General features: G+C 48.0%; 1 protein-coding gene across 1 annotated transcript; it reads left to right on the top strand.

Moving 5' to 3' along the window:
• The first annotated feature begins 614 nt into the window (after window positions 1–614).
• LOC144173305 (E3 ubiquitin-protein ligase CCNB1IP1-like) lies at window positions 615–13,304 on the top strand. The gene is made up of 8 exons (XM_077701787.1): window positions 615–677; window positions 2,048–2,063; window positions 2,969–3,028; window positions 6,182–6,252; window positions 7,700–7,877; window positions 9,717–9,737; window positions 11,444–11,605; window positions 12,974–13,304. Exons 1-8 carry the CDS (start codon window positions 615–617, stop codon window positions 13,027–13,029), a joined length of 627 nt encoding a protein of 208 aa, XP_077557913.1. The 3' UTR covers window positions 13,030–13,304.
• The last annotated feature ends 297 nt before the right edge of the window (window positions 13,305–13,601 follow it).

The following is a 13,601-nucleotide window of genomic DNA, read 5'->3' as shown; positions in this document are numbered from 1 at the left end:
ACGTGATTTCGTGCGTTGTTTTAAGATTTAATTCGACAACAAGAAAATAGTGATCGCTAATGTGCTCGCCAGAAAAGTGGTAAAAGTGCGTTACGCTTTTGTGCATGGTATCGTCTGGAGATTCGTCCATTTGCATTAGTGTATGTTTCTTGTGGAGCGTTAGGAAGGCGCTCAAGCAACTAGTGAGTGGGAACGAAGACACGTCCCCAACCCCTTAATTCCTAAATTTAATGCATATTTTATCACTGTTACAGAATTTACCAACTGTGCTATGGTAGTGTTGAAAACCACCAATTATAGCTATAGGGCAGCGGAAGTCCCATTGGTACGGCTTTCGATCAAAATATTCTGGTACACAGACGAACTTCGAGTGCAAGGTGCAGTGAGTGCGTCCTTTGTCTCACATTACATGAGATGCTGGATATACCAGTGATTCGTATCAGTGGATTCAGCACGAAGAAAAGTGGTACCAAAAATGCTGCTGTCAAGAGCACTGGGGCCATGCCTATGAAAAATAATAATCTTTTACGCTCGTTATTTGGCCCTTCACTATCTTCATTTCTTTTTATTCCCAGGAGCAACAAAGCAGCCGCAAGGGAAAGGAATAAGAAAGAATGGCAGCTGCGCTGACCTGCAACCTGGCTAAATGTCGGAAGCGGCTGACCACCGTCGCCTGGGTACGTCATCTTCGCAAAGCGTTGGTCGTATAGCATCAATGCGCGAAGGACATGAGTTTGGTCCCAAAACAAACTTCGTTACTGCTTTCAGGCGCTTATCGCTGGCCAGTTCAGGTTGGCCGGTTCAGGCGCGGTTACCGCTGGCGTAACCATTAAAGCGAAGCTTTATACGTCTCAGTGATGACATGGCATATGTCGTGTCGAAAACGCTCTACAAGAAAGCCAACTTTCTCTGACAATGACGATGATCGTGGGTCAAGTGAAAGATCAAAACGCTTTCCGTCGTCGGAAACACCATCCCACCCCGTGGCTCTGCTGTGGACCCCGGCCCACACGGGAACAGACGCCAATGAAGCGGCCCACCGTACAGCTCGAGCTCTTGTCCATCGAACCTGCAGGATCCCTCGCGTTGTGAAGCCGACGATCTATCCGATTGCGCCACCCAGCCTACGTTTTTTTTTTTTTTCAAACAATACCTTTATTTACATGAATAAGATGGGTATAGTTTACATCGAAATATAAAGGCACGAGAGTACAGCCGAAGGCATGCTCAGATATGTTCACACACACGTACACACACATACACACGCGCGCGCGCACACACACATACACACACACACACACACAAAGAACGCGCGCGCGCGCACACGCACATGCGCGCATACGCGCACACGCACACACAGGGTGTTTCAGCTTTAGCCAGAGTTTAAAAATATGCCGATGCACTCTAACCTGTTGCTCACTTTTCTCTGTAAATCTATTTTTTGTATTTTGCTTAATTAGATAATTAGTCAGTTTTAATTGGTGAACTTCGGAACCAACGAAGCTGGACAAAAAATCCCAATTATAAAGTTGCAGAGCGATTTGCAAAACGTCCGAATTAACAGTTTCAATCTTTCTATCTATTCGGAACAAGCGTTTTCGTCGATGCAAGGAACATCATCTGCAGCAGCAGCAACAGCAGCTGGCGTCTCGGCCGGGAATGGGGGAGGGGGGGGGGAGAGGGCGGCGGGCCATTTATGTCTTTAGGACAGAGCTGGCTGAAGTAGACAGTAGGGAATTTTAGAATAGGGGTCCCCAACGCTCTGGGGCCCCCAAGCGTCTTGGGGAGTCGTACTGCGCATGCGCAGAACCCAAGCCGTCCTTGGGGGTTTTGGGCTTGCGTTTAGCGCGCACGCCGGTGTCTCTGGGGAGCAGGACCTTGGTCCGCCGTGTTCTGTCATTCATACAAGCGCAAATGCGTACTACATGTGTGCGTGCGTTTGCGTCCGTATAATATGTTGATCACCTGTCGTCATATATTCTACAATCTCACCAACCCCTTCTAAAGAGAACTCAACACTGAGATTTCTTTTTTTTTTCTTTTACAGGTTACTTCCTGCTCTCGTATCCTTTTCGTGATGACTTCATTGTGGATGAATATAATTTGGTTGACACTACCTCCCAGTAACGAGGGAAGGTTAGGGGTAGTTAAGCAAGCTACCTGTCAAATCAAACTACTTGTAAGCATGTGCGTCGTAATATCAACAATCCGCATTTCTTTGCTGCAATATATCAAGAATTTGGAAAGAAAGAAAGAAAGTGGAGAAAAAATTCTTTCTTTCTTTCTTTCTTTCTTTCTTGATCTGTTTCAATGACCTACTACACTCTCCCCTTTGCTTTCCGAGCTTTCTTGACTGCCAACCCTTATTTCTGTCTTAGTCCAACGATCCAACGAGTCCCTCATTTCTTATTCTGATTCGCTATAAATATATATATATATATATATATATATATATATATATATATATATATATATATATATATATATATATATATATATATATATATATATGTGTGTGTGTGTGTGTGTGTGTGTGTGTGTGTGAGAGAGAGAAATAAGGGTTGGCAGTCAAGAAAGCTCGGAAAGCAAAGGGGAGAGTGTAGTAGGTCATTGAAATAGATCTCGTTTGAGAGGCTTGTGCCAATCGCAGCGTCCAAGGTGCGTATTGAAAGCTTTCGGGCCACACATTAACGACATTGGTATAGCGTCGCCTCATCCAATGCTATGCTATGCTATGAGGTTTTAGGAGGGGCCACTATTGGGGGGACGGGCTATGCGGAAGGATGTGAAATTATAGTCGATTTTATCACAAGCGAGGAAAGCCGCATTTGCCTTGTTTCTTTTTATCACAACAGGTCAATCTTAAAACCGGTCAAGTGAAGCATGATCGGCCTACAGCTGTCCAAAGATTGAACGGATAATTAAGCAAAGCGTCTGAAATAAGCGCTTCCTTAGCAGCTGTTCGCAGATGTGTTTTGTGAGGAAGACGCGTCTCGCGAGCTGACCTCCCGTCCCGTCTGTCCAGCCTGTAAGTACGCCTTTTAAAGCGAAGCTTTACTACTTTCGTCCAGCGATTTCGTGGAGGATGCGCAAGGTCACCTTTTGACGGGAGACACACCCCCGGCGACACACCCCTCTAAGCGCATCGTGTGATTCGCCGGACCCGCTGTTGGCGCCTGCGGGCGCCGACAGCGGTCGCCACCGCCGCTGCGGCCGAGGCACCGACCACCCCCGCAGCCTCCCATGCATGCGGCGCTGGGTCGTTTCGGGAAACGTGATTCGTCTCGCGCCCGGTGAAAAAAAACGGTGCGTTCGCCATGAATGAACGCCGCGTTCGCCAGGTTTCCTTCTGTGAGCGTTGCACGGAACCGAACGGCTTTGAGGCGGGGTCGGCAATACAGCTAAATCAAAGGTTTAACCAAGTGAAAGCAAGACTCAGCCAGGCTAAGCCAAGCTTTTGCTTTGCATATCCAAGGTTAGCTGAGCTAAACCGTAGCCGTTTTTTTCCTCTGTTTTGCCTTTTCCGAATCGGCCATCGCCTCATTGAATCGCAGCCGCGGTATACGAAGCAGTACGCGCACGAACGTGAGCCCGGTCTGCATGTTGCGCTGCGAACGGAAAGACCAAACAAAGTCGGTGTGAAGGCTGCATGTCCATGATTGCCACAGCAGTTGGTGCAGAAAAAAGCGAGGGCAGAACGCCCCCCCCCCCCCCCCCATTGTGGTATAGTAAATGCGATTATCATTGCATTGGCGATGGTTGGTAATTAATAGGTTGAGGCTGCTTCTATTACTTGACCGCTATAGGTGTCCCTACCCTACCTCTAGCGCACGTCAAGAAAGGGCAATGAAGAACTGCTTCGACAGGAGAGTTAACGCACGCGCGTGCACTTTGCGCACGACTGTATCTTGATGCTCGGTGTCCTTGGGGCGACCATTCCGACGGATGCGGTGTCGTCTGCGTTAGCAGTGTAACAGATGTGAGTTGACGAACTGAATTCATTTTACCCCCTCATCCCCCACTCTCTCCAGACCCCTCACCCCTTCTCCGCACGCGCGGACGCACAACCACGTTGCCACTCCGAAATCCCCTCCGCCCACTCCCCAAATCGGTTTGACGGCTGCAGAAGTTCTTGCCGCGCGGGATAGAGTTAGGAAGGTAGCGGTTTAGCAGGAGCGGGAGTCAAACCCGATTATAACGAACCCGGATAGAGCGAATTATGCTATATATCGAACAAAAACAAATTAGTTAGGAAAATACACGCGAAACAGATTCTTTGTAACGAAGTTCACATCGGATATATCGAACTCGCGGTGAACCTAGGATTACCGCCGAAACGCATGCTCTCACAGCGGTAATTGAGACGTTGATTCGCCGCGGTTGAGACGTTGAGCCTCACATAAAGCGACTTGACGCCGGACAATTTTCGTAACTGAAGCAGAGTGGGAAGCCGGGCTAGTTGGAAATGGTTTATGACTGCAACTCGGCACAATAAAACGAGACCATAGAATTCCTTGGGGGATTTCCTGAGTGCCTTCGACTACCATGTTGCCGTCACTGTGAGCCCCTCTGACGCAGACACCGTCGCCGATGTCATGGCAGCTGGCGCATGAAAGCACCAAAGTGGCAGAGGATGGCGCGGGTGAAAGCTGTCCGCCGCTTAATGAAGCGTTTCGGTAGTTGATATGCTCCGCCGGTATTGCTTCCGATATTGAAGGACATGGACTCGAATTCTGTGCTAGTTGACGTAGCCAAAATTGAAGTGAAAACAAGAATCACCTCTTTTTTGCGAAGCAGGCAGTTGAGGTGGGAGGTATGTAGCCTTATTGCTTACAATAAATGGATTGTTTTGTGTATGGTAACGACATAATTGGGTTGGGTTCCACAAGCGGGGATGAGGAGGGGGTGTCCCGCGTATTGCGAACTCGTCACAAAAAAAAAAAAATCGTTATCGGTGGGTTTCGCTATATCGAACTATTGGATATATCGAAGTAATCACTGAGCATATTTCAGTTCGCTATAACCGGGTTTGACTGTAGTTCCAAAACACTGTAGCAGTGGCCCGCTCCCCGGGCTCTGCGGCTCAACGGTACTCGGTCAGAGGCCTTCCTCGAAGTTGAGATTGCAGTGCTGCAAGAAAAAGAGCGCTACAAACCACGACAGAAAAAAACGAAGAACGACGAGATAGAGAAGCGCATCTGTCTCGTCGTTCTAGCCCAACAGCATATTTTATTGAGACCAGAGGTTAATCACAAAATCCATGAAGATGCACCTGGGGTGCAGTAATTAAGGGCTGAAAGTGACGTGAAATATTCTTTCGGGGTCGGTTTTATAGTGCGAGGTGGATGCCCGAGTGGTTCGCGACCTCAGTGCTAGAGCATGATGGGATAATGCTTGATGCGACGTCGCTTGGCGTAAATATTGCGCCGCGATAAGAGGAGATTAAATTGCAGCACTTAGGGACAGTGATAGCAATCGGGCTGACGCATTTAAATGTCTTGGTTCCTTTTATGTTGTATGAACGAACAGCTTTCCTGCATGTAAATTATCGTTAATTCGTCTTCAATGCGGAATTCAAGGCGGGAAAAAAAGTTCTGAATTGATTGACTGGTTTTATGTCCTGCCATTGTGAACGTGATTTCTCCCTCCATAGTATATACAACAAAGATTCACAGAGCATAAAGCCATAGTCGTTAACTACGAGCCCTATATTTCAAAGCTCCCCCAAATATGACTCGAACAACCAACTGCTGCTACCATAGGAGAAGATCGCGTTTTCGAGTGTACCGCGGTTATCGTGAGAATATCCACAAGTCGGTAGCCATTGCTGGTCATGGGTGGGTGTTCTGAACGCAAGGTCACAGTTCAGAACAGCTCTTTCCTTGATTGAAGGAGAAATCGCGTTGCTCTGTTGACATTTGTTAATCGCTCCTGTCTTGACTCGAGCTGTACATATAATGCGATAGACCACAAGTGTAACAGAGTGGTTAGCGAGAGGTTTGAGTATACGAGCTGAGGAAGACCGTAAACCCAATGGGTGGGAAGAATAAGAAGATTCGGCGGCAAAGAAGTGAATCCGGTGGGGAGGACAGGAACGATTGGAGGTCAGGGGCCTTCGGCCTGCCGTGGGCATAAACAGGCTGATGATGTCGATGATGATGAACATGCCTTCGCCCACCAGGCGGAGTCCAGCTGCCGGGAAAGTATGACCTCGTGCGTGTCGACCTGGATCCACCGGAACACTTCCGAGCGGTGAGTATATACAGCTGCACGCGCAATTTAAGCCTATGCGTGCCTTCCCTAATAGAACATTTTGCACCAAAAATCACGGTGGCGTGTCGAATCACTGCGCTCCAGTCACTAATCTGCTTCCGCATCTTCAATTTCTGCTGCACTTGCATCTTTCCTGGAATCTCATCAAATGTAGCGTTCCTCATTGTAAGTAACGGCGGTCCTATGGCTTTGTGGTCGCTAGCTATGACATGCACTCATCAGCACACTCGCAACGGCAGGCACATTCTAGGATAATGACAAATCAATGCGCGTAAGCAGCTGGGGGGTAGGTTAGGCCGGGTCTGTATGGCATCTAAGCGAAATGTCTCCTACACGAAAGGCGCAAAACCCTTCCCTTTTTGGTCCCGACACACCCGAAACTGAAAGTGACGACTTTAACCACAATATTGTGTAATTGCACTTGACTCGGGGTCCCAGAATGGTCAGAGGACCCCTAAGCACTTCTTCGGGGATCTGAATGCGAAAACATAAATGTCCAGTTGAGAGACTGGGACGCTTTACCTCCGCCCTGCGTTCTCGAAGAATTGCGTCTTCTTGCCGCTTGACGCGATTTTCTTCGCGATAAGCTTCCGCCTTGCGCTTTCGAGAGTGGCTTCTTCTATCTGTTTCGTACGCGTTGTGTCGCTGCTCGCTCCTGCCGTCATGTATTCGGAGAGTTGACGCCGACGATGGCGGATTTCTCCGCGTAGCGTGGTTGCGTCTTTTAGCTCATTTACGTCATCTGAGGTGCACTGGCATTGACGGCCACCCTTTGCTACTATGCTCGCGCTTCAAGGTCACGCGGAGCATCGGGAGGTAGCTTCACAGGCATACCTGTGAATACTTGTAAGTAAGTGAAAGTTTTTTTTTTTTTATGAAGACTAGAGGGACCAGGAGCCGGAAAGGGGGGATTGGGTCTTTCTTTATTAAAAAAAAACCTTACAGGCCCCAGGACAGGGCATTGGGTAAGGGGGGAAATCGGGAAAGTACAGGACAGATAACATACAGTTTACAGGCAGGGTCAGTGCAACAACAAAAAATATAAATGAAATCACATATATCGTGGTACAGGGTGAGGTAAATTTGAAGATACACCATTTGCTGACTTGAACATGGCGAAAGAGGGATACATTTTCAACAAATAAAGGACAAGGAAAATATAAATCGCCGTAATACGCAGGGTGGTGAAGGGCAGGGTGGTCAAAGATGTCGTATATATATATATATATATATATATATATATATGGATGCTTAGCTCTCCTGTAAGATTCGTCCTGATTTGTGCCTCGTACAAGGACAGAGCTTTTTTGGACTGAGAAAATTTCTCGAGCAGTTTAGCTTTTAGTTGTAGCCGCGGTGTGGCAATATGCAATACGATTGGCTGTGCATGCATGCTCAGAACTCCATTCGGCGCGCGCGCACGCAGATGGTACTGGCTGGCCACAACCCAGACACGATCATGGACGCGTGCAACCGGGCGCTGTCATTCTGGTCGTACCAGATGGGACAGCAGGGCGCCTGTCTGGAAGCCGCGCTGGAGCGGAGCCGCCAGAGGACCGCGCAGCTCGAGCAGGCCGTCGACAGGACCACCAAGGAGTGCAGAGGTGGGCCGCCAACGGGGATCTGGATTTGGTCTGTGTTCAGCCGGTGTATGAGGCGGATCTAGACGGACCTCTTGGCGGTGCGATCGAGGGCACAAGGCCAAAGGGGGATTACTCAGGGCATGACCAGAAAAGGGAAAGATTGAAAAGCAAGACTGTATACAGTCCAATTTCCTCGTCGCCTTTGGATCGGCCACAGGTCCGGGATGCAAATTCGTTGTATTTTCTGTCGTTCAGCGTGAATTTGTGTGATGTATTCCTGGCTCCAAACCTCGGAGGCATGCCCTTTAATTGTTATGATTTAAAAATAGAGCGCGACTTATACCCCTGCTACACTAGGGTCCAAATGTCATTTGAACCAAATGTCATTTGACTCAAATGCCAAGTTGTGCTGCTACACTAGGTTTTCAAATGCCATTTAGCTCAAATGACATTCGAGCCAAATGAGCACCGAGAGAGACATTTGGGATTTCAAATGCCATTTCCAGCACTCTCGGACGCAGCGTCTTCGATCGGCAATAAAAAATACAATACTTCCGTACGTAAAACAAACAAAATATTGTTGTTTGTGGAACTTTGGTCACTATTTATTTACTTACAATATGAAATCAACATATTTAATTTTCATACTCTTAAAACCAGTGGGTCAGTTGCAAAAAAAAAAAAAAACGCAAACAGTTACCGCGTTAGAGTCAAAACTGGTGTCTCTTCTAATTTGATATTATTTTACTGCCTCAGACTGCTCCTAAGTTTGATTGTTGTATTAGTGTACGAAAACGGAACGGAGCAACAACAGCGCCACTACAGCACAGCGAACAGTTCTGAAAGCTTTTAAATGCCATCGAAATTGTAGTGTAGCACGGCGGATTCTGAATGGCCTTAGAAGCAACCCATTTGAGTCAAATGACATTTGGTTCAAGTGACATTTGGACCCTAGTGTAGCAGGGTTATTAGACAACGGCACGAGGAAGAACGACAGGACACGCGCTCACTCGCAACTAATATTTATTGAAACATCGTCTCGTATGTATGCAGGTATTATCCCTGGGAGGATACGCACTGGAATAAACTACGCAGAAAGACCCAAACGGTTGATAGCCACAATCAAAGTGATGTTTCCAAAAATTCAAACTCAGTGGCACGCAAAAGCACAGATGTGTCGCTGCCGCACTTGCCCCCCCCCCCCCCCCCCCCTTCCCCCCTTTTTTTATATAAAAGGAGTCCAAGAGTGCCAAGAGCTCCCTCGCTGCTATACTATCACTCCTGCTGAGCATTCGAATCTGCTCAAAGAAAGGTCTAAATTTTGTTTCCAAAAAGCTGAAACTGCCTGCAATCTTCACAATTCGCGGGTAAATGCGCGCGCATATTATTGTTAAGTGAAGAACTGTGCTCGAGTGCCCGGTCATAGTATATTAAAGCGAGGGAGCTCTTGGAAGCCTTTTATATTAAGAAAAAAAAAAAAGGGGGGGGGGGGGGGGGACAGGTGCGGCAGCGACACATCTGTACTTTTGCGTGCCACTGAGTCCGAGTTTTTGGAAACTTCACTTTGATTGTGGCTAGCATCTGTTTGGGTCTTTCTGCGTAGTTTATTCCAGTGCGTATCCTCCCAGTGATGATTTCTGTATAACTACGAGACGATGTTTCAAGTAAATGTTAGTTGCGAGTGAGCGCGTGTCCTGTCGTTCCTTATCGTGTCGTTGTCTAAGTCGCGCCCTATTTTTCGATCATTATGCACCAACTTGCCCAACAGCTTCGTTTATTGAAGTTCCTTTAGTTGTTCTTTTCAGTTTGCATGAGCAACGCTGCAGGATGCTCAAGCACACCCGCCCTCTTTTCTTTCAGTGCTGAAGGAGCACCTGCAGGGTAAGTGACGCAGCGCCAGATGCGTGCAGCACTGGGTTGGTGAGGGATGGGGTGCGACGCCTGCAGCACCGCATTCCAAAGCGGGTGAATTCTTTTCGTGTTTTTCAAATTGCGCGAACATTTAGATGTCTAACTTTTGAAAGGCCTCCAGTGCGCTATTGGGCTCCTAAACAAAGGTTTTCCGTATGATCACGCGTCCTTGCTGCAGTTCCGAAGCGACTGTGAAAAATTCCCTCTGTGAAAGTGCTCGACACACACGCACACGCACATGCACACGTGCACACACACACACACACACACACACACACACACACACACACACACACACACACACACACACACACACACACACACACACACACACACACACACACGCACGCACGCACGCACGCACGCACGCACACACACACACACACACACACACACTCGCACACACACACACACACTCGCACACACACACACGTACGCTGTATTTTCGCGTTTATAACCCGCCCCTGCATATAACCCGCACCCTCACTTTCCGTCTACGAATAAAAATATATCCCTGTGTATTGTCCGCATATTTTATACGTGAAAGGATGGACCAAAGCTACTACTCAAGCAACATTACACATTTGTTTATGCAAAATAACTTATCTAGCTGACTGCGTAGCTGGATGACTTGCCGCATACATTGTTTCAGGTTGGTATATTGTTGGGCTGTGTGTGCAAAATAGGCACTTTCGATGGTATAACAGTGGCCTAGTCGCTATTAGTGATGTAGGGGCATCACGGCCCAACGCGCAGTGCGGAGAAGCTGCACCAAGGAAAATACCTCGCGTATAATCCGCACCTCTACTTCACCCCTGGAATTTTCGCATTTTTAGTGTGGGTTATGCGCGCGAAAATACAGTATGTGCATCTGGCCGCATTGGTTAATACTGATCCACACATTCCGTGCTGCCTGAATTTCGGTAGTATGGTTAATATAGCCTGATTTTTTTTAAAAAAAGAGATGCCCACTCACGTCTTGATGGCAACGTGCAGGGATATTGAAGTTGAAGTTGAAGTCTTTATTTAAACAAACAAAAAATATACACAGGGACCCAACAGTGTTGTCAAAGGTTCCCGATATAACTACGTTCAGCTCCCTGAGGACGACCGATCGCACATGGCATCTCACTAAGCGGAGCTGCGTTCATGGGGCTGTGTCGAGGTATGAGGCGTTGCTACCATATTTTCACGATTCTAACGTAACCCCAGTTATAACCCGCAGTAGAATTCAACACCCGGAAACACTAAAAACATCTTGGCGCTGATTCTACTGCCCACACAAAATAACAACGTTAAGACACGCCTCAAAGTTGCACGAAACATTTAATTGAACATAAATTGGAACATGCTGTGGGCAGCCAGGGCCCTTCCATGAAGCTTAGCACTTGAAAATGTGGTCCCTTTAATTTCGCCCATCACGAACATACGTTTCCGCCAAGATGATTACTTTGCGTTTAAACTAAGCGTCCATCATTCATTCAGCCGCTTCGTTTCGGTTTCCAGTCGGCGGTTTCGGTTTTGAGGGTTTAGAGTTTTGTGTCCGTTTGTATCGTTATAACCGTGCAAATACTGTATACTCTCCTAGAGAGGGATTGGCTCCGTCGTAACGTGGGTGCCGGGGGTGTCGTGAGACGCATTGGTGCCCGCCTGCCACCCCTGTGGTGTGAGCGCAGGAGCAGAGCGGGAGCGCGCCAAGATGCGCCAATGTATCGAGGAACTGCGCGACCAGCTGGAGCGGTTGCAGGGATACGGCAGCGGAGCTGGTGCCAGGGTTGCCAGTGCTCCGCCAGGAGACCAGTCTCGCCATGATGCGCTCTGCACGGGCGGGAACCAAGGTGTGCGACTACAGACAAGTGTGTGCGTGCGCGCGCGCGTGCGTGCGTGCAAAAGGGCTGTTGTGTTCGTTTCTAAGCCTCCTTCTTATTAACCAAACTGCCTGAGTGCCTGTAAGCCATTTCTGTTTTGCCACCAGTGCCTGCGGTATTCTTTGTTCGAAAGAGTTGATGACATTTAGTTGCCAGCTATAAACGCGAGGCTGCGTTCAGATACCACTGAGATTTCGTTAGTCTCTGTAGTTCGTCAATAGAGAACCCAGGAGACCCCCAACTTACGAGCCTGCGTTGACACGAGTCACCGTGTCCACAACACTCTCATGGCACTCTGCCGCTAAAGCTAACTTCGAAGAAACAATGTAAACTTTAATGTAACCTACATGTCCGAGCCCACGCGTCCGTAATAGAAAGGACCGTGACAGGACCGTTATTGAGAGGACAGGAGCGTCCGTCTTGTCACCTTTCTTGTGTTGGTCTATTTTTTAGCGCTTCAACCATGTCGAAAAGTTCCCACCCACTCGCCCAACAACAAGTTCTTCTTAAGGACTTTGTATGTCACGTGACACCGTAAACCATAACGTTTAATGCATGCTGAAGTGAAACCCACGTCTAAGCAAGCTTACGCGGCCGTCGTTGGCGTCACCAGAATTAAGTGAGGCGTCTTTTTTGCCCATGTTTTAAAATTACCGCAAAACTTATTGCCTCCAATCCGTGTTTCACTTTCCAGGCGAATTTTGTTTCAGACTACGACCCCTTCTGGGTCTAAGAGCGCCTTCGTTTCGTTTGTTTGAAACGTTTATTCCACATGGTTTTCCGTTTGCGCCATGCGATGGAAATGGTTGGGGAAGGGAGGAGAGCTGGGAAAGGGGGGGTTTGGGTGGAGCACGAGTACGGCCCACGGGTTCAGTCCATCCGGATGGAAGTCGAAGGGGTCAAACTATCCGCGGCACTGCCGCAACCTTAATGGCCCAGAGAAACCAGAAATTTGTGACAAAGAATCTATAGTAAAACAGGCTCGCCGAAATTATATGTTTGGCTGTCGCAGATGTACCGCATCTTACGCGGTACTTTCGGGGGAAAATTTGGCATAGGAATTTTTACAAACAACGATCCAGGACGGGGGGAGAGGGTTAGGAGGAGGGTTACGCCGGTATTATAGGGTTTAACCCAGAAACGGAAGACCCTATGCAAGTATACACGCATATGTCTGAGTTTTCGAACATCACAATTCTGCGCAATCACCGAACCCAATTGCCAGCAATATACCGAGCTGTATTCTGTATGCTGTCTTAAGCATATTAGGCAAACTTTATGGTAGATATTGATAAAAGAGTGAACTTCGGTCAAAGCGAGAATGATATGTCATTTCAGCATCCGCCGCCAGGCCTCCAGAGCATCGCCACCGCTTCGGGAGCACCTATTACTGATGACGTGGCGCTCCATCCAGTCCCAGAGCCCGGGCGTAAACTTCTTCGGGCCTTGGTGCTCAGCCCCACTGACCAACACCGGGGACTCACCCGTTACCAGTGCTTAATACGTGTGCCGTGCAGGGGACTTCTGCATACGGCCAGCCCCGAAGGCGCGTCCCATCGTCAGGCCAAGCCACCCTGTTGCAATCGCCAGTGAACATGCGCCGGCGCCCATGACCCTTCTCAATTTCTTTGGCCGCTTCAGTTCATTGCTCATCAAAATTCCTTTCCGTGTCCGTAAAATTTCTTTCCGTGTTTATTAAAATTTCTGTCCAGTGACTTTCCGTGTCCCCTTCTCTACGTTGTACCGAAGAGATATAGATAGATAGATAGATAGATAGATAGATAGATAGATAGATAGATAGATAGATAGATAGATAGATAGATAGATAGATAGACAGACAGACAGACAGACAGATAGATAGACAGACAGACAGACAGACAGACAGATAGGCAGACAGAAAGACAGATAGAGAGAGAGAGAGAGAGAGAGAGAGAGAGAGAGAGAGAGAGAGAGAGAGAGAGAGAGA

Source organism: Haemaphysalis longicornis, unplaced genomic scaffold, assembly GCF_048455015.1.
Source record: "Haemaphysalis longicornis isolate Haplotype H1 unplaced genomic scaffold, Haemaphysalis longicornis Haplotype H1 scaffold_3, whole genome shotgun sequence".
In the NCBI taxonomy this organism is placed as follows: domain Eukaryota; kingdom Metazoa; phylum Arthropoda; class Arachnida; order Ixodida; family Ixodidae; genus Haemaphysalis; species Haemaphysalis longicornis.
This window is presented reverse-complemented; position numbering and strand designations above follow the sequence as displayed.